A 21,174-nucleotide genomic window follows, 5' to 3' on the forward strand; every position below is an offset into this window, starting at 1 on the left:
AACCCTTGGCTGTGCGGCGGAAGTGGAGGGTTGGGCCGAAATTGGTAGCTGAGGACTTTTACTTCCCTTTTTATTTTTCTTATTTTTAGGTTATCAACATTTCATGTTTTCAACTAAATTTAAGTTCAAATTTTGTATTTTCAGAATTCCAAAATGTACTGCAAAAGTCTAATATGAGATAATCCTCTCAGTTATCTTTTTATCATTATTATGAGTATTTTCTTCTTTAACTTACTTGCAAAAAGGTAAGTTCACTTAATCCAAAGTGTTATTTTCCATATTACAAATTCTATTTTCTATTTAACTTTCTTTTTCTTATTTTATAATCAAATTTAATTGTTCTCTTCAAAACCTCAGCATGATATGCACATATATATTAATCTATTTATTTAGTTACTTTATTTTAGTTATTATTTATTTTATTATATATATATATTAATGATTTCCTTAAATCACATGCTTAGACTATCTCCAACAATAGACGTTAAGATCGGGCTCCTAGCGTCGAACAGAGAAGCAAAATAAATAGGTTCGGTAAGACAAACGTTTCACAGCACGTCTAGCATGCATGTCCAATGTTAAGTGAGCGTCGAGGCAGATTAGTACGGTTATGTTGCTTAATAGCGAAATACAACATGCATATCAAATGTTACATGTTATAGAACAGCCACCTCCTAAGGTTCAAAGCCGAATACAAACTAGGGCACAACAAGAGGTCATAGCAACTTAGCATGACACATAATTATTGTTTGGCCACATCATATATAAAGTCCAGTCCGATCTGGGAGAAACACGGACTCCATAACAGCTTGCAGAAACATGATCAATCTCATTACGGGCGGAGGGCTCAGTATTGACTGGACAATACCTTGAGCCGGCCCAAATAGATATTAGAGCCATGTTTGTTTCAGATTATAATCCCTCCAGATTATATAATCTAGCGCAAATAATCCAATAGGTAAACAAACAACTAGATTATGGGTTCAGATTATATAATCTAAAGCTCAGATTATGATAATCTCATAATCTTCTCAAGTGTAGCTTATTTGAGATTATTTTGGCAAAAGACCCGCTACCCATGGTTATGTAAATAGAAATTACAATATATGTCATCCTTCTTTTCCCACCTCAAATAAACAAACAAGGTTATTGTTGTCTTTGTGAATAATCTACATTTATATAATCTAAACTACCAAACAACTACATATTAATTATAATATATCTAGATTATAATCTAAATTATATAATTTAGATTATAATCCAGATTATATAATCTATAAGCTGAAACAAACATGCTCTAAGTCATCTAGTCAGTCCTCTGTCTCAGCAACCGTAAGCGTCGTCCGCCCGTCGCTCGCCGCAGCCGCAGTCCGCTAAGACTATCTCCAGCAGCGTCCCCTAAATTTCGTCCCCTAAAGGAATATTCTCTGTCCTTTACAGAACACTCTAAAAGATTCTGTCCTCTATATATTCTCCGTCTCCAGCAGCGTCCTCTATATTCCATCCCCTAAAGCTACAGTGTTAACAGATTCACATTTTCCATTTCTTTTTCATTTTTCTTTGTTTTCTTCTCATTTGACACTATATAAATGATCCGAAAAATTTGTATTTATTAATTTTTAAAGCAATAAATTCAAAATATCAATAATAATTACATTGATTGTTTTGTTGTTGTGTAATTGTTGTCGGTAACGCGCCACATAGTATAATATCGTTGCGAAAATAAGTTTTCAAATGGACAAGCTTGCACCGTAAGCCAGTAATCTTCTTCGAGAAGCCATAGCCTTGCTTCCCTTGCACGACAAGCGCACGTCTTCTATCCGAAGCGTACTTCCTCTATAAATACCAAGTGACCCTTCCATACTTCACTCAACCTTGCCTTTACAAACTCGACAACCATGAATCCCTACTTAGAAAACAATTTTCTTGTGCGCTTGATGGAAGAAATGGAAGAGGAAGAAGAAGAGTTGCAGTTGGCGAGGCACATGGTCAATAGGAGGCGACGTGCACGCAATGAGCGTCGTCATGGTGGTTCGATTCCAGGGCGTGTTAGGATTCATCGTGATCACATGAGCGGCAATGCAAGAATCCGAGCGGACTACTTTGGAGCCAACCCGGTGTACACGGATGCTCAATTTCGTAGGAGGTATTTACAATTAACACATTCTTTTTACCATGTACAAAACTTTATGACCCCTATTATGACACATGAATTCTATGGTAGGTTCCGCATGCGTCGCCATGTCTTTGAGCGCCTTGTTGATGTTGTGCAACAAGTGGATCCTTATTTTATTCAACGTCCAAATTGTGCGGGTGAGATTGGTCTTTCTGCTCTACAGAAAGTTGTTGCTGCTGTTCGAATCCTTGCTTACGGTATTCCAGCTGATGCCGTTGACGAATACGTGTGTATTGGGGAATCTACTGCTCATGAGGCATTGAAACACTTTTGCACGGCCGTCCAAACCGCGTTTGCTCCGTATTATCTCCGTGCACCAAATGCAGAAGATATCGCACGCCTTCTCCAAGTTGGCGAGTCACGTGGGTTTCCTGGTATGCTTGGTAGTGTTGATTGCATGCATTGGGAGTGGCGTAACTGCCCAAGTTCATGGAAGGGGATGTTTACAGGGCGTGGTAAACAGCCTACCATGATCTTGGAAGCTGTTGCGTCGTATGACCTGTGGATATGGCATGCATATTTTGGTCGGCCAGGTAGTTGCAACGACATAAATGTTCTTCACCGTTCAAACCTTTTCGAAAGGCATCTGAGCGGTGACACACCTCCTGTTTCATTCACTGTGAATGGTCACACGTACAATATGGGATATTACCTAGCAGCCGGGATTTACCCAGACTGGCCCGCATTTGTGAAGACAATCCGTAACCCCTACGACGTTAGAACCCAACACTTTGCAACAATTCAAGAGTCTGCTCGAAAAGATATAAAACGAGCTTTCGGTGTACTCCAGAAGAGATGGGGTGTGGTCCGTGGACCTGCATACGGTTGGAGTCCTGAACACATTGGGGACATCATGAAAACATGCATAATATTGCACAACATGATAGTAGAAGACGAAGGTCCATTGTCTTTGAACACAACCTTTGAAAACATCGGAGTGCTGGCAGACACAACTCAAGGTTCAATGGAAGAGCGCAACGACTTCGTCAATCAAAGGTACAACCAACTGAAAGACCGCAACAAATATACTCAGCTTCAGGTAGATCTGATACACCATCACTGGGCGCGACATGGATCCGGAGTTGCATAGGACGCAATGAAACAAGTTCTGTCATGGCTGTTCTTATCTACTGTCGAACTGTCTTTGTTTACTTTTCATTGTTCTACTGTCTGTGTTAGTGTCATGTCTGTTCTACTTCATGTGTCAAGTGTGTGTACTGTGTGTCTGAGTGTCCAAGTGTAGTAGTGTCATGTCTGTTCTACTTCATGCTGGTGTTTCAATTCAATAAGAAGGAGTACTACTGTCATGCAACCACATGTGTGTACAAATGCTAAACAAAAACTGCACCAAGCTCACAGTTCATGAAACCAAATAGTTCAACACATATAGTAAAACATTCAGGTACAAACCATGACAAATAGTTCAAAACAATAACTTGAAAACAAATAGTTCAAAGACGACCTAAAAAATCTGGTACAAACCAGATTACGATCTGACGACAGCAAGCTCACAGTAACAAGTCCGAGTACGCCTCAATTCATAAACGACAAACAAACATATTAAGTAAGGAACCTTCACTGGCCAGATGAAGTAGACCCAGTAACCCTTGCCAGTATCTCTTGTTGCTTGGCTTCATAGTACTGCCGGAGGAGAGGGTTACATTTGCTCAAATCCATGCTTAAGATCATTATCTCCTCTTCCTTGTCCTCCTTTAGTTTCTGCCTTTCAAGCCTTAATTTCTCTAGGTTCAACTTCTTCTTTTCAAGGAGCAATTTATGCCTCTCATTTCTGTTCATTGAATCCAACTTCTTTTCCTCAGTTGTAACAGCTGTTTTGTACACTGACAGGCGCTCCAAAGATAGATCACCCATGCGTGTCATAAACTCAGAATCTGATGAAGATGTGTCCACAGATTTAGTCCTCTTTGCCTTTTCCTTCGAAGAATCTCGACCAAGGGGCCTCTTGGATGTGAAGCTTGATGGTACAGATTCTTCTGCATCCAAATCGACAGTGTTAGAATGTGTGGGATTAGCGTTGGCTTGCTATTGTTGTTGACCCATGTGGTTGTCCATCCATTTTGGTTGGTCCTTAAGAATGGCCCAACAGTGTAAAAAGTGGAAAGGCTTCTTCTCAATTGCTGCAAACCTAAAAGCTGCCAGTGATGTCTGCCACATATAACAAATGGTTACAACAGGAACCTACAAACAAACCACTAAATAGTGATGTGAAAATGTTACATGAAAGATTTACCTTGTCTGCGTCACTGAGTCCACTAGGATTCTGTCGGAGGACTGCCATCATGTATCCAGCGAAAGTGGAACACTGTGTTTTGATAGTATCCCATCTACTCATCAAAGATTTTGTGGACCTTTCTGGCAATGTTCCTCGTCTTGAGTTGTATGCTTGAGTAATTCTACTCCAAAATCCTTGACGTTTCTGGCCTGTGTTAATAATGGGATCGCAACTAACAGCAAGCCATGCATGGCATACCCTTGTGTCCTCTTCAGCAGTGAAGTTTGCTAGCTTAGTTCTTTGAGTTGGCTTTTTAGTAACAGCTGGTGTTCTTGAGCCCTCGGGTTGCCCATCAACTGGAAATTCAGAGTGTTGTGTTCCGATAGGCTGCTCGTCAATCTGGCTAAGGAAGCTTCCATATTGAGACATCACCTGGTTCCAATCACTCCCCATTCTATGCAATACAGGCAGATCAAAACATGATATAAATGAGCATGTAGTGAACATGTAACATGGTATAAAGTAAGGCAAACACAGTCGAAGAAAACACATTAATTATTGTAGTAACTGAACCGGATTCAGTTTACATAGACCAGAACATTAAACTCCCCCAAAAGCATGATCATACCAACCGACAAGTACACCTGAACATAGACCTAAACATGCTACATTACTTCTACTGAACTTAAACCTAGAACACTAGTACGGATATGTGTCGTCGGTTGAGTAGTCACGACCATCGTCGTAGCCCACAAGGTCTTCATACTTAATTGGTGACTCTTCGTCTATCAGTAGCTCGTCTTCTGAACCATCTTGTATGAGAAGCTCCTCTACTGCTTCCTCTTGTTGTAGATGTTCTTTCACTTCACTCTTAGCCATATTTTCTACCTCCCACTGCGTTTGCACTGCTACGTCTTCAAGATCCTTGGCGAGGTCGTCAATCTCAACTAGTGCTCGGTTCAATTCGTCCAGCAAAGGTGAGTTGAAAGGCTGGAAGGCTGATTTGACGACATCAACGATGTCACAACTACGCTTTTGAACAACTCTGAGCAGAGTAGCCAGTGCTTTACGGAGCTTTTCGTTCTCCGAATCCATGGCTACATCAAACACAGTGTTCAATTAGTTAACACCGACTACAATTTAAGTATGTTATACAAACTACTCAATCGAAGGGATTCCAAACTATGAGTACAGAGTTCAAATTTGCAGATTAGGTTACCTGTTGCATCTATAGGTGTACATTCGGGCCGCCCGGCCCGGCCCGGCCCAAGCCCGAAAAGGCCCGGCACGTTTAATTTCGGGCCGGCCCGGCCCAATATTAAATTCGGGCCGTGCCGTGCCGGCCCACGGGCCGACCCCTCGGCCCACGGCCCGGCCCGTATTTCACTAAACGTGTCGTGCTTTAAACGGGCGGCCCGAAAATAATAAAAGCCCGAAATACACATTTGGGCCCGAAATACAAAAATGGCCACGGTTGCCGGAGTGCTGGAGCTCGTGGGGGCAGGGGCGACTCCGGTAGCGCTCGTGCAGGGGCGGCCGCAGCTCCGGTCGGCGGTCGCGCTCGGCCGCTCGCGCAGGCCGCAGGGGCGCAGGGACGCAGGGCGCAGAGGCGGCTCCGGTAGCGCTCGCGCAGGGGAGGCCGCGGCTCCGGTCGGCGGTCGCCGGTCGCGCTCGGCCGCTCGCGTAGGCCGCACTGCCGCAGGGGCGCACTGCTGCACTCGCCGGTCGCGCTCCGGTCAGCGGTCGGCGGTCGCGCTGGAGCCTGGCTAGCCGCCTTGGAGATGGGAATCGGGATGGAGATGGGAGTCGCCGAGTTGGGATCGGGACACGGCCAAACGAGACGGAAAAGACGGCGGCCGCCGACTGGTCACGGACTCACGGGAGTAGGACGTAGGGTTTCAGGTTTCCATTTGGCAATTAGCATTTGGCAACAGCAACACCGGGCAACGGCACTTTAGGCCTGCAGGCTGGAATATGGAAATGGGTCGCGCGACCGCGCTTTAGGCCTCTGCTGGCCTGCAGGCTGCAGCTGCCGAGGACGCATTTTCGGGCCTTTTCGTGCCGGTAAACGGGCCTTTTCGGGTCTGCTTAAACGGGCCGGGCTCGTGCCCGCCCGTGGGCCTCAGCGTCGGCCCAAGCACGGCCCGATGCAACGGGCCGGGCCGGCCCGGCCCGAAATAATTTCGTGCCGTGCCGTGCTTGGGCCGTGCTTTTTTTTTCGTGCTTCGTGCCCGCCCATTAGGACCGGCCCAAATGTACACCTATAGTTGCATCTATGTGAACCTGTTATAAATTTGCAGATTAGGTTACCATGGTCGCATACAAAATTCATGTTGAGTAATTTTAATCTGGACAGAACGGAATCATAGGGGACGAACAACCCCCCAAACCCGAAATGGATCCCGCAAATCCGGTCTAAATTGAAGCATCCGGACACAACAATAAGCCATTGATGCATGAAATTCATGCGCATTATTTACAATGCTCAAGATCGTAAACCCTAAACATCCCAGAAACCCTAATCCATACTACCGAATACGAACAATAGAATACGGTAATGATTAAGTACTAAACAAAAAGGATTTGTGTAGTTCGTACCTCGCTGTTCGCGGATCTGCCTCGGTGGACCGAATCGAAGACGAAGACGACGGCGGCGAGGAGGTTCTCTTCCTTTTGCCGGCTGCCTTCGACGAAGTCGGCGGACAACGAAGCCTTTTGCCGATGGCGACTCTCCGGCGACGAACAGGGGGAAGCTGGCTTGGATCTTCGGTTACGGGGGGTCGCGCGGCCTCGGTTCCAAGGGGTGCGAGCTCTACGCCGACAGACCCGCCTCCGCACGGCCGCTTCTCGCCCTCTTGCCTCGATGCCGGCGGCGAAGCGCGCCGGATCGAGGGCTCGGCCCCGGAAGAAGCAGTCGCCAGCGCGGGGTACGAATGCGGGGAAGTTTCCTGGCGGCGGCTGGTGGACGAAGAGCGCGGATAGCGCACTCCCGGAGCCCTCCACATTTAGAGTGTCTGCCACATCCTCTAAAATTTAGAGGACGGTATAGAGTGCCTTGCTGAAGCCGTATGGGACCTGACAGTCCTCTATATTTAGAGGACAGGACCCTTTACAGGGTGTGCTGTTGGAGACAGCCTAAGGCGCTATTCCGCTCGAACGCTCCAGTCCTTCAGCGCTTCTGCCGGCGCACCGCGCCGCTAGCGCGCTCCGCGCTGCACTGCAGGCCTGCAGGCTGCAGCAGCTCGGCCGCTCGGCGAGCCGCCTGCTGGGTGCTGGGCCGCTGGCTGCTCGCCTGCAAGCTGCAGCAGCTCAGCTGCTCGGGCCTCAGGCGTTCGACGAGCTCACGAGCCGCTGCTGGGCGCTGGGCCGCTGGCTGCTCGCCTGCCCGGCTGCCTCTGCTGTGCTGCCTGCTCCCGTGCTCTGCTGTCCGCTGCTCGCAGCTCACCTGCCTGCTGCCTCTGGTGCGTGCTGCCTGCTTCGCTGTCCGCTGCTGGCTCCGTCGCAGCGTCCCGGCGTGAGTAGTCTAATTCTAAATTCAATTTATTTGATTATACTCGTGAGTATTTGAATTATTGAATGTGTCTAATCCATTAGATTTTTCAATGTGCAGATTTTCCAATTTTTAAATATAGCATTCGTAAGGGTATATTCTTATTTCACTTGTTCAATAATTTTTACTACAATTTGCCATTCGTTACTCTTTTTTCCAGATTTTATTCGCTATATAGCATTTGGTTGTAAATGAATTATAATCAAGATGACTATTAAATAAGGTATTTTTCAACATCTATTACTTATTTTGTAGCTACAACTACAAGTTATTTTAAACTGTCATAATTTTTTATTCTTCGTTGCGTTAGCAACACCTAAATTTTCTGGCGTCCTCCGCCACTGAATATCATGGCATGCCACGAGGCACCTGCACAAAGAAACAAGACATCAAGATGACTTTGACTGAAGTTTACCTTAGTATTTACACACATTTATTAAGCAAAATCTAAGGTGGAGCACAAGATCACACAAATTTGAACAAGGGAAAATTTATGTACAGGAAAATGTAGACAACCATATAACAAATCCCTAGCTCAAACAAACTACTGGGCAGAAAAACTAAACTAACTTTTTACTAGTATGCATTTTTTGTTTGCATATTAAGAAGTTTCAAAAAGAAAATGAAAATCCATGACATACCTTTCTACTCATGCATTCTTTAGCACTTTCACAAGTGCTTTGAATGCGGCTGTACTGTACCTTCTTGATTGATGAGTACTTGTCAGTTGCGGAATTTTTCCGGTTAACCCAACACGATTCATAGGAGAAGACCAATTGCTCATTCTCTTACGAAGTAGTTCACCATCAAGCACCATATTCTCATCTGGTGCTGCATAGGATGGATACACCCTCACATTACCCCGAGACCCTAATACTGATCTCCAGAACGGGAAAAAACTTCTCTTTGTGCATGTTGGATCCCATCCTCCAGTTACTTTCTTTCTCAGAACCTGATCAATAAAAATTGTGTTGTGAAACCCAAGAGCATTCATGTTTCAGCATGATCAGTCTGACAACTTGATTCACTCATTGCTCATGGATGATGTGATATTTAAGCCACTACTCACAATCAACATGATGAGCAGCTGGACCATTAAGGTTCATGGCAAAAACAGAGCAAACACTAGAAGAGTATAAAAAGATTGTGCTAGTTGCATAACAATAATAAGTCAATGTATTTATTTTCACACGGGATGTTACTTGGCGATCTACATTATTTTTCAGTGTCATTAAGCAAACTTCAAGAAAAGGATTGTTAACAAGCAATAGTTATCCATATTCTTTAACTTTCATTTTATCTCTTTGCCCAATAGCATAAGGAACAATGTCCAAAAAATGAAGGAAAATAGAAATGTTTCTAGAACATGCAAAATAAGAGACCCAGCAGTGTTGTTTATTATTTATTAAAATCTCACAGCAACTTGACCCCATGCAGAGAAGTTTGGCTTAGGAAAGTAAAATCTAATACATTTTTGGAACAGAGGGAGTATGGCACTGACACAATACCCCATGTGCACAAGTAACAAGGCACTATGGAAAACTAAAAAGAGAGTGAACATAAAGACTCATCGGTAACAAGTGGATACATTTACTTTTTCCTCAGCAGCATTCATACACGACATTTCTGTAAGCTCCTTAGTTGCATGCACGAGCCCTAATGTCCATGAAGAAAAAAGTAGTCAGGGCTCATGTTCTTTCAAATTCAGAAACGGTTAACGGAATGATCAACCTACATACCTTTCTCATGAAAACCCTTAATAGAAAACTTGCAGTTATAAGGGCGGCTTGAAAAACATTTTTTAGAAATGATTAAATAAGCAACAAATTAACCATGTAATTGTAATTTTGCAAATAATATTATTATATTGAAACAAAGCAAAAGAAGCAGTACAGGTTTCTGATGTCGATGTAGTCTGTTTTAGGGGAAAGTCCAAATTCCTTAAGAATAGATGAGACATGTTGAAGGACCTCCACATGAGGCACCTGAATGAAAGCTATCAGATAAATGAAAAGAAAAATAAAACATAAAAAATATTAACGGTTATGTAGCACAAATCATATAATAAATGATGGCAAAGATAAACTTAGGAGATATTTTACCATATGACCTGGGGAAAAAATAGAGCAGTTTGCGACCGAAACGAATACAAGTGTACTAGGTTTTTTAAAGTACATATGCAAATGTATTCCAATTTACTAAACTGCTGTCTTGGTTTCCTAACTGGAAGCTCTAAATTTATGTAGGTTAGAATAAACTAGACGCTTCAAAATGAACAAGGCATGACTTCCAGCAATTGTGCATTTTTAACTCAATTGAACAGTATAAAAAGACATGGACAAAGGTATTCATGGCCTTTTGACAGAAAAACAGACTTCAAGGTACAACATGGGCCATGTACTCGTGTGCGTGGAACTGAGCCAAAACATCCTCTAAGACATACAGTAAGGTTAAGGTATATAGCAAAATCTATTAGCTCAGACCAAGAACCAATGACAAGGGTGCTTTCTTTTTTGCCATTTTGTTGGTGTAATTATAAACAAGTGTAAGGGTCTATCTGTAAAGTGAAGTAGTATAATGGAAGTGAGAGGTGCTGTGTGAGATTAACACACACCAAAATACAATATGGTATACAGAGCTAGGGTTTAGGCAGGGTACCGCCGCCGGCCTGCAGCCTCGGCCGCCCGCCGCGCGTCCTTCAGCTGCGCCGCCGTCGGCCGCGCGTCCTCCAGCCTCGGCCGCCCGCCGCGCGCCCGTCCTGCCTGCCTGCATCCACCGAGCTGCACGGTGCCTGGCGCCGCTGCTCCCGCTCCCAGCAGCCTGCGTCGCCGCCGTCGAATCCACACGCCGGCCTGCCTGCGAGGCTGCGCCCGGAGCTGCTCGTGCCCGCATCGAGGGGCCACGCTCGGGGCTGCCTGCGCGCCTGCGCGGCTGCCCACGCCGCCGGGGAGGCAACGCCCACTTGGAGAAGCCGCTGGTCACCAGCAGGCTGCTGCTGCACGGGGGCTGCTGCTGCACGGGGGCTGCTGCTGCTGCTGCACGGGGGCTGGAACAGGAAGACGAGATCTGTGGTCTGAGTAGAGAGCTCGAGAGGCTGCGAGAAAGGAGTCGAGTGTGTGTGCTTCTGTGAAAATGAGTACAGAGGAGGCTGCGAAGAAGACAGGAATTGATGGTAGTGGTTCAGGAGGGATCACAAAGAGTGAGATGATGAGTGAAATGAGAAGTATGATCCAAGAGCTCATGGGGTTAGGGTTGATTGGTGCTAAGGCCAATACAGGCACATCTGAGTTGAAGTTGGAACTTGTGCCTAATGATGTGAAGTTAGAAGGCAGTAAGAATTATCTAAGCTGGTCCAGAAGAGTGCGTGTACTCCTAGGAGGCAAGGGAGTGGAGTATTATTTGGAGGAGACATGTGTTGAGCCGATTGATAAGCTCGGCGCAGAATGGAGAATCTGGCATGCGACAAACTCTGTGATAGTTGCATGGTTGTTGGCATCTATGTCTCCCACTGTTAGCAAGAGGGTGGAAGCCATGCGTACTGCATCACAGATCTGGAAGACCTTGAGTAATATATACTCTCGAAAGGGGAATGTGATGGTGATGATGGAAATACAGAGCAAGGCAGATGCAGTAAAGCAGATGGGGAGATCAGTGGAACAATATGCTAGTGAGCTCCAGCACTTATGGGGAGAGTTGGATCATTATGCTCCTCTCCAAATGGTTTGCCCACAGGATGCACAAATGGTTCATAAGTGGGTAGAGGATAGGAGGGTGACCCACTTTCTAAAGAATCTGGATTCTGAGTTTGAGAGCAGGAGAGCGGCCTTTTGTCACCAGGAGAGTCTTCCTACCATGGATGAGGCTGTGTCTGCCATGATAGATGAAGAGAGCAGACTTCGAGTGATGAGTAGTGGTAATCATGTGAAGCCAGCATACGTTGCAATTGAGGATAGAGAATGCTATAATTGTGGGGAAAGGGGACACCTGAGTTACGATTGTCCCAACCCTAGAGGAAATGGTGGCAGGGGAGGATCTCGTGGAGGACGAGGGGGTACTCGTGGTCGTGGGAGCTATGGAAGGGGTCGCGGAGGTCGTGGTAGAGGCCGTGGTGGCTCCAAGGCCAACATAGCTACCACTGAAGAGAGTCTCACTGTTACTCTGTCTGGGGAACAAGCTAAGCAATGGGAGCAGTGGCAGAAGGGAAAGTCTTCCGAGTGCCTCACTTCACCTGATGGGCAAGCCACCAACTCCTTCGGTAACTTTGCCAACTACGCCCACATGGGCGAAGGTACTCAGACACAAGATTTTGTATCCTCATGTAGGCATCACATAGATTGGGTCATAGATTCAGGAGCATCAAAGCATGTGACTGGCATGTCCACCCCTTTCAAAACATACATTCCTTATACACATTCTGAGTCAGTTCAAATTGCTGATGGTACATCTCAACAAATCCGTGGTATAGGATCTGTTGAGTGTACACCATCTCTTAGCTTGTCATCAGTTCTGCATGTTCCATCCTTTCCAGTCAATCTCCTTTCTGTAAGTTCAATCATTGACCAATTCAAGTGCACAGTAATATTTGATGAGAATTCTTGTGTCTTTCAGGAGAAGAGTACTGGGAGAAAGATTGGGACTGGAGTCAGGCATAATGGGTTGTGGTTCATCAGTCATGAGGAGTCAGCATTGAAAGCAACTGTTGAGGGGGATGTCAAGGAGATTCTACTACATCATCGTCGGTTAGGACATATATCTTTTGAGAACTTAAGTCGGTTGTATCCCATGATGTTTAAGGGAGTGGACAAAAGTAGACTTGTATGTGATGCATGTGAACTTGGCAAACATACTAGATCTACCTACCCTAGTGTTGGTCTTCGTAGTTGTGAACCGTTTATTCTAATACATTCAGATGTTTGGGGTCCTTGTTCAGTCACTTCTGTGAATGGTGCAAAGTGGTACGTTACTTTTATTGATTGTTACACTCGTATGACTTGGATCTATATACTTAAGCATAAAAACGAGGTGTTAAAGTGCTTTCAAGACTTTCATAAATTGGTTGCAAATCAGTTTGATGCAAGAATTCGGGTTATCAGAACTGACAATGGAACAGAGTATGTGAATAATGAATTTAGATCATATCTGTCAGATCAAGGAATCATTCACCAAACAACTTGTCCTGGAACTCCATCTCAGAATGGTGTAGCAGAGAGGAAAAATCGTCATTTGTTGGAAGTAGCAAGATCTCTCATGTTTCAGATGAATGTGCCTAAGTATTTGTGGAGTGAGGCAGTAATGACGGCCACATACCTCATCAACCGGATGCCCTCAAGAATACTTAATATGAAATCACCTGCAGAACTTCTATTGGGAAAGTGTGACTTTCGTGTTCCACCCAAGGTCTTTGGTTGTGTCTGTTTTGTAAAAGATCATCGACCTATGGTGAGTAAGTTGGATCCTCAAGCAGTCAAGTGCATTTTTGTTGGTTATTCATCTACTCAGAAGGGATACAAGTGTTGGGACCCTATTGGTAAGAGATTGTTAGTGAGTATGGATGTAACATTTCGTGAGGAAGACCCATATTATAGAAAGAAAGTTGATTCATATCAAATCCTGGAGGACTTCTCTCCAGTCGATGGAGGAGACTGTCGAGAGGGGGAGGATGACAGTGGTCGAGGTAGTGATGGGGCTAGTGGAGCTTCAGGAGGGGTGATTGTTGGAGGTATGATTCCACCAGAAGTGGAGAAAGGGATAACTACGCAGATATTGAGTGATGATGAAAGTAGTGGGGATCATGGTGATCCAACTATTAATATTCAGGAGGAGACAGAGGATGATGAGGCAGTGATTGTTGGGTCAATCCCATGTCCTACTGCAGGGAAGTTGAATGAGAAACAGGGGGAGCAACATGATTGTTCCATTGGGGCAAAGGTGAATGACAAACAGGGGGAGCAACCTATCGTATACTATCGAAAGCGGACAAAGAAGCAGGGGGAGCAACCACAACCTGGATGTGTTGAAGCTCTAGTCCCATATCTCTCCTCAGACTCCTCTCCAGACCCAGCTGGTAATGTCTCCCCAATCCATATTTCTCCCATTCCTGAACATGAAGAATTACCTCTTGCACAAAGAAGAGTTCCTAGAGTAAATGCTGGGAAACCTCCTTCTCGTTATTATTATGAACATGACATTGCTAAGTATGTCTCATACTCTAGTGTCTCTCCTGCATATAGAACTTTCATTGCATCTCTACAAACAATATCTATTCCGAAGGATTGGAGGTGTGCCAAACAGGATCCAAAGTGGAAGGATGCCATGAAGGAAGAGCTGCTTGCCCTTCAGAAGAACAAGACATGGGAACTTGTTCACCTACCAGAAGGAAAGAAGGCGGTGGGGTGCAAGTGGGTCTTCACAGTAAAGCAGACTCCTGAAGGAAAGATTGACAGGTACAAAGCAAGACTGGTGGCGAAGGGATATAGTCAGACATATGGGATCGACTATGATGAGACCTTTGCACCTGTGGCAAAAATGGGCACGGTGAGGACCTTAATCTCATGCGCGGCCAACTTTGGTTGGCCTCTTCATCAGCTGGATGTGAAGAATGCATTTCTCCATGGTGATCTGAAGGAAGAGGTCTATATGGAAATTCCACCTGGATTTGCAAATAAACAGACTATTGGGAAAGTGTGTAGACTTAAGAAGTCGCTCTATGGCCTAAAACAGTCACCACGTGCATGGTTTGATAGATTCAGGCGAGTTGTGTGTGATATGGGCTATCATCAATGCAATGGAGACCACACAGTCTTCTACAAACATCAGGACTCTTGTATCACTATTCTGGCGGTTTATGTTGATGATATAGTGATCACTGGAGATGATGCGAAGGAGATCAAGAAACTGAAGGAAAGGCTAAGTAGAGCCTTTGAGGTAAAGGACCTTGGACCTCTCCGATACTTCCTTGGGATTGAGATAGCTAGATCACCTCAGGGAATTATTCTCTCCCAAAGAAAGTATGTCCTCGACCTTTTGTCAGAGACAGGAATGCTTGGGTGTCGCCCATGTGGCTCACCCATCGATAGGAATCACCAAACATGTGCTGAGTCAGGTGACCCTATAGATCGGGAAAGATATCAGAGGGTAGTTGGTCGTTTGATATATCTTTGCCATACAAGACCGGACATTGCTTATGCAGTAAGTGTGGTGAGTAGGTATATGCATGATCCTAGAACTGGGCATATGAAGATAGTTTATCAAATCCTGAGATACCTAAAGGGAACCCCTGGCAAGGGATTGTGGTTTAGACCAAATCAACATATGAATTTGGAAGGGTATTGTGATGCGGACTGGGCAAGCAGTAGGGATGATCGGAGATCCACTTCTGGATATTGTGTATTTGTGGGAGGTAATCTGGTTTCATGGAGAAGCAAGAAGCAAGCTGTGGTATCTCGGTCCACTGCAGAGGCTGAACATAGAGCAATGGCTCTTGTAGTGTGTGAAATGATATGGTTGAAGGGTCTCTTGAAGGAGCTTCAAGTGTTGAAGAATGAGACGATGTCGCTCCATTGTGACAATGTGGCAGCAATCAACATAGCAAATAATCCAGTTCAGTTTGATCGCATGAAGCATGTGGAGATTGATAAGTTCTTTATCAAAGAGAAGATTGATAGTGGGGCTTTGAAGTTGAAGTATGTCAAATCTCGTAATCAAGTAGCGGATAGTCTCACAAAAGGTTTAGGTCCTAAGGATAATGAGTTGGCATGTAACAAGATGGGAATGTTAAATATATTTAACCCATCTTGAGGGGGAGTGTTGGTGTAATTATAAACAAGTGTAAGGGTCTATCTGTAAAGTGAAGTAGTATAATGGAAGTGAGAGGTGCTGTGTGAGATTAACACACACCAAAATACAATACATTTCTATTCCGTGCATCCAGAAAATACAAAAGGAAAAAATAACACTCGAGTATTCACAACATTATGTAAAAAATAAAAATCACATTGACCAACATCTGCGATTAAGCTTGATGTCTTGACTTACAACCGAAATTAAAGAGGCCATGCAAAAGAATGGCGTAGTTTTCCAGATACAGATATAAAAGTACAATCAAAGGAAGAGTGGCACTGTAACTGCAATATTCAGAAAGTGGTGATACCTCTGAATGTGCCTGGATATATTTATCCAGAGCTTCACCAGCACGGGAAATTATACTAACAAGATGAAATGTTTCCTCCAGCTGCTTCTGCACCTCACCATTATCGTCACCTGGCAATCCTAGCGTATAACACTCTCTGTATATGCGATACATGATAGTATTGAACAAATCATGCTTCCGAATCTGCTTCTGAGCTGCCAGCAGTAGAAGTGAAGTCTGAACGAGCTTTCTGTCCATAATATAATTCCAGAGCTCATCAACTAGATTATCTGTTTTTTCAGCAAGAAGCCTAATCGTATCCAAGAAGATCTTCTGCAACAACAGTGTTTTTAATCACAAGCTAGTTGGCGGGTAGGCTAGATGAAACCTAACATGAGCCACCAACAAAGAGATGTTCTGCACCAAACAGGGCTAAGGAACAGATCTGAGTGCCTTTCAGCATTTGCATGCAAGCAAGCAGCTGTGAATAACTTCCTAATTCATTACTTTATTTCATCCAAGCAAAACATATCTTGTCAAATAGAATTTTTACTTAATTTCTCTAAGTTTTAAAAGGAACATGCCACTCCGTCTGGCAAAAGAACTGGCAATCAACGTGCATGAACTGTGATCTTTGTCTGTTTTCTGTTTACCCTTAACTCTACCTTCTGTCTTATACCCTTTCGGTGTTTTTTATATCCTTGTTTCTTGTGGGTTTCATCTCTAGCCTACCTCAACTTGCTTGGGACAAAAGGATGTGTTGTTGCTGTTGCTGTTGTTGAAAAGGAACATGCCGAAGCCGAAACACATGTGAGAATTCAAAAATATTTTTATAACACAGTAAACATTTTTTATTTGTCATGCTGCATAAGTAGTAGTACTTTGTGTAGAGAGGGAATGAAACGAACCATCTCTGGTAGGCAAAGCAGATGAATGAGCTTGTAGATATAATCCCGATGATACTGAGGAGGTGATAGATTGTCCTCCAGATACTTATGCATGCAAGTGTTCTCAATTGCAACATGTAGTGGGAGTAGATTCTCAATGACCTTATCACCAACTGTGCGCACATTGGCTGAAGCACCATGGCGGAAGAGCAACTTGATCATTTCAACAGAGAACCGTTCAGCAGCTTCATGGAGAGCGAAATATCCATATGAGTTGATGCAGTTGGGGTTGGCATGCAGAGAATTGAGCTTACGCATCTTGCCCTCCAATACAACTTTTGCACATCGCAGGGCATCATGGCTGACAATGCAGGTCAATGTTTCAGAGTTTATGTTCAAATACCATGTCATGGCCTTAGGAGATTCCGCAAACAAACGGAGGAAGCACCGGACACTATCCTTTTTCAGTACCGGGCCCAATCTGTGAGATATACTATAGAAGGCAGGTCGCATATACTGGATCGATCCGGTCACAAATTGAAAGAGAAAAAACACAATCAGTTTTTGGATAAGGCAAACAAAATAAGCAAAGCCTTACTGGTGTCAGCTTATGTCAACAAACATTTTTCTAGGAGATAGATTAGGTAAACTAAAATGCTGCAGAACTAAAATGAAATGACTAATATGACAGAATGGTTTGTCAGCTGAGTTCTGTAAATGATAATTAGAAGAAGAAACACACATCAGGAGTAGGGTCTGGGATCCTTATTTCATTTGGAAGCGCCTTGGCCATCCGAACAGTTATTTGCTTCGACGACTGGAAGAGAGAATGTCAAGGGCCACGTACTAAGGAAAGAAAGTGCAAGCTGATAGGAAACCATACAGATGGCTAATTACCATACCTCAATCACCTTTTCCCAATCACTTTCATCATGAACCATAAAAAGATAAGATGGATCCCATGGACTCTCTGTAATATCTTTGTGACAGGCAGTTTGCACGACCTCCTTTTCACGTGTTGCCGAAACTTTCGATTGCATTGATTGGTTATCTGAAAACAAGGAAGTTTGTTCAATCTCGAATAACATACAGTTGATCAACAATAATCCTGAAGGATATGAAAACAAATCAGGGTTTACAGCTGTTCTACGCTAAAATGTGAAAACATTGTATTTTCCCCCTATATGGGCATGGTAAGTTTCACAGACTAGTGTACAATTAGAAACTCTAATGCATAGAATATGGAAATGATACAACGAAAAACTACTTATTGAGTTTCAGTTGAACAGCAAAAGGTGAGAGTTGGAAGTACGACAAAATGCTCTTCCTCATGCCAAGCCAGTTATGACTAAAGAATACGGTGACAAGTGACAGCACGGGGCGCGACAACTAAAAACTATCAGTTTCAGTCAAAAGATGCCAGTTTTGACATGGGGACAGCTCCAGATCTGAGAGATGCAACCAGATCCTAACTCTAAACTAGCAACAAATGGCTACTGCAACTCAATTTAGGCTGAGTCCAGTGCACAGCCTCCCTCTCGCCCCTGCCACGTCAGCTCTCGCCTCCACTCTCGCCTCTGCTGCTCCAGTGTACAGGTTGCAGCAGGCTACAGCCTCAGTCTATAGCCACATCAGTTTTTCTATTTCAGAATTAAGTAATTCACGCGGATTTATTTCAACGCTCAGAAAACACACAACATAATATTTTTTATTGAATTAAAAATTACAAATTGCGTAATAATTAAAATAAAATTACATGACGATTTAAAAATACATAATAATTAATAGAAATTTGTGATTGGGGATGAAATTTGTGATTTTTTGCAATTTTTTCGGATTTTTTTGGACTCCAAACGGTCAAAAACGGCTAGTTGCAACGGCTAGCACACGTGGACCAATCAGATCGCGACACGTGGACCAGTCAGATCACGCCACGTCGCTCTCGCCCCGCCAGTGTCTCGCCTCGCTCTCGCCTCCCTCTCGCCCGCCTCTCGCGCGGGCGGGCGCTCCAGCGCGGGCGAGAGCGAGGCGATACCGCCCGCTCTCGCCGGGCGCGAGCGCCGTCGCCCGGCGACCCTCTCTCGCCCGCCTCTCGCTCACGCGCGGGCGGTAGCGGCTCTCTCTCGCCCGCGCTACCGCCCGCGTTGCCACCAGCCTTATAAAGAGAGCTCGCGATTTACACACGATTTTCTTCAAGACTGGCAACAGCACATAGACTCCCGTGGTAATTACAAGATCAATCAAAATGTGAAGGACTGCCGCTTACCACAGTCCGTTTCCGCCATGTCCTCCTGGATATGATAAAGATTGAATCTTCACCGGATCCACGATACCAGATCTAGAGATGAGGGGCTAAATTGGAGCAGGGAGTGGTGGAAAAGGGGTTACACCGCTGAGGGCAGCGTGGGGTTCGCGACGGCAGAAGTATGAAAGATGAGCGCCCAGGGTCTGTGGAATCCTCTCACCCGGCAAGCACACTTGTGTATATGGAGCGGAAGGGCAAAGGATATGCATCGGCCCGCCCGGCCTGGTTGCGGCGGAAGGCCTTGGATTTTTTTTTAATTTTTATATATTTTTAATCACTTTTTACAGAAATATATACCAATTTTTTTGCAAAAATGTACACTGGCCAAAGCGCCAGAGTCCTGGCGCTTTCCCAGTGTCAATATTTTATACCGACAAGCCTGCAATGAGGGTGTTCGGAGCAGTAGATTGGTCGGTTTGGGTGTCGCTAGAACCAAGAAAATCAATGGCGCGCGGACGAACGCGAGGATTTTAGACAGCGCTCGCCTAGTGTCGGTATTTTATACCGGCAAGCCTGCAACGAGGGTGTCCGGAGCAGTAGATTGGTCGGTTTGGGTGTCGCTAGAACCAAGAAAATCAATGGCGCGCAGACGAACGCGAGGATTTTAGACAGGTTCAGACCAGGCTGAACGTAATATCCTATATCCTGTATGTGGTGGTTTGTATTGCGATGATGATATGCGATGAGATGAGATGAATGGAGGGGCTCCTTGCCCACCCTTATATAGGCCGAGAGCAGGGTTACAAGAAAAGCGGTGATTTACCCTAATTCAGTTGCATCTACCTTATCTAGACGAATCTTAACAATCTTGGAATGATTAAAATAGAATGAAGAATATCCTCGTAGATTCTCGCGTCTATCCTAACCTTCCTGCGGATCACGAATCCTTGCCTTTGTTGTGCCTCAGGTACCCTGGTTCCTGCGCATGGGCCTCCCGAGTAGTCCTAGTGGGCCCTCGGACATCCCCATACGATAAGCCCCCGAGTACTTTATAGCCGAACAAAGATGATAGGTATTTCGGAGTTGAGCTCGAGTACTTGTCGCAGGTCTTCAGTACTCCCGGTGCAATCCGTGAGTAGTTTCTAACGCCGATCGAGTAGTCTGGAGCGACCCAAGTAGTTTATGCCAACCAAGTAGTCTGGTGAAACCTGCGAGTAGTTGATTAGCTGTAGTGAGGCTACGAGGTAGTTGCAACCTCGTACTTGGCCAATAACGCCCCTGTTTGTTTCGGCTTTTCACAGCTTCTGACCACCAAAAGCTGCTGCGGACTGTCAAACACTCAGCTTTTCAGCCAGCTTCTATAAAATTCATTTGGATAAAAACCATTCAAAATCAACATAAACATATAATCGGTTGAGTCGTCGTAATAGTAGTAATCCGTCACTTTCTAGATCCTGAGCCCAGGGTTTTGAAAATCGTCGCCTACGACGCGCCTAGGCGCGCCTAGTCTCTAGGCTACGGCCTCCCGCCTGGACTAGGGGGGTAGGCGGGCCCCTAGGCGATTGGAGCGCCTAGGCGGCGCCGGGCGGCGATTCCGCGGCGACTCAGCGGCGCCCAGGAGCTCAGGCGGCGCTTAGGCGAGCTACGCGCGCGCCGCGCACGCGAGCGGGAAATAGCGCGCGGGAAAGGGGCGCGCGCGCGGGAGGGGAAAATGCGGCGCGTGCGGGAGAGAAAAATGCGACGCGCGCGTGGGAGGGAAAAGGGTGGCGCGCGCGCGGGATAGGGTCTAGGGTTTGCGGTTGAAAAGTGCCTGCTTGCTTCTTCAGTTCTTCCCCTTTCGACGCTTGCTTCTCCCTTCTCTCCTGCACGGCTGACGCCAGAGACGCGGCTGCAGCTTCTCTCCAGCACGGCTGACGCCGGACCCCTACCGGACGCTGGACCCCTGCTTCTCTCCT

General features: G+C 45.2%; 2 protein-coding genes and 1 long non-coding RNA gene across 3 annotated transcripts; 2 read left to right on the forward strand and 1 right to left on the reverse strand.

The window, feature by feature from the left end:
• The first annotated feature begins 1,873 nt into the window (after positions 1–1,873).
• Positions 1,874–3,360, forward strand: LOC103654787 (protein ALP1-like). The gene is made up of 2 exons (XM_008681603.4): positions 1,874–2,146; positions 2,225–3,360. The coding sequence occupies exons 1-2, from the start codon at positions 1,899–1,901 to the stop codon at positions 3,264–3,266; spliced, it is 1,290 nt and encodes a 429-aa protein (XP_008679825.1). The 5' UTR covers positions 1,874–1,898; the 3' UTR covers positions 3,267–3,360.
• Positions 3,361–7,527: 4,167 nt separating this feature from the next.
• Positions 7,528–16,763, forward strand: LOC103654788 (uncharacterized). The gene is made up of 2 exons (XR_002269348.3): positions 7,528–7,923; positions 16,390–16,763. It is a non-coding gene; the product is annotated as an uncharacterized lncRNA (long non-coding RNA).
• Positions 8,152–19,530, reverse strand: LOC103654786 (uncharacterized). Its single transcript, XM_023302241.2, has 10 exons — positions 19,241–19,530; positions 17,877–18,025; positions 17,717–17,791; positions 16,996–17,490; positions 16,109–16,420; positions 9,853–9,944; positions 9,699–9,745; positions 9,548–9,615; positions 8,601–8,911; positions 8,152–8,328 (listed from the first exon to the last, which is right to left on the reverse strand). The coding sequence occupies exons 1-9, from the start codon at positions 19,257–19,259 to the stop codon at positions 8,609–8,611; spliced, it is 1,560 nt and encodes a 519-aa protein (XP_023158009.1). The 5' UTR covers positions 19,260–19,530; the 3' UTR covers positions 8,152–8,328; positions 8,601–8,608.
• Positions 19,531–21,174: the final 1,644 nt, after the last annotated feature.

Source organism: Zea mays, chromosome 4 (assembly GCF_902167145.1).
Source record: "Zea mays cultivar B73 chromosome 4, Zm-B73-REFERENCE-NAM-5.0, whole genome shotgun sequence".
Classification (NCBI taxonomy): Eukaryota; Viridiplantae; Streptophyta; class Magnoliopsida; order Poales; family Poaceae; genus Zea; species Zea mays.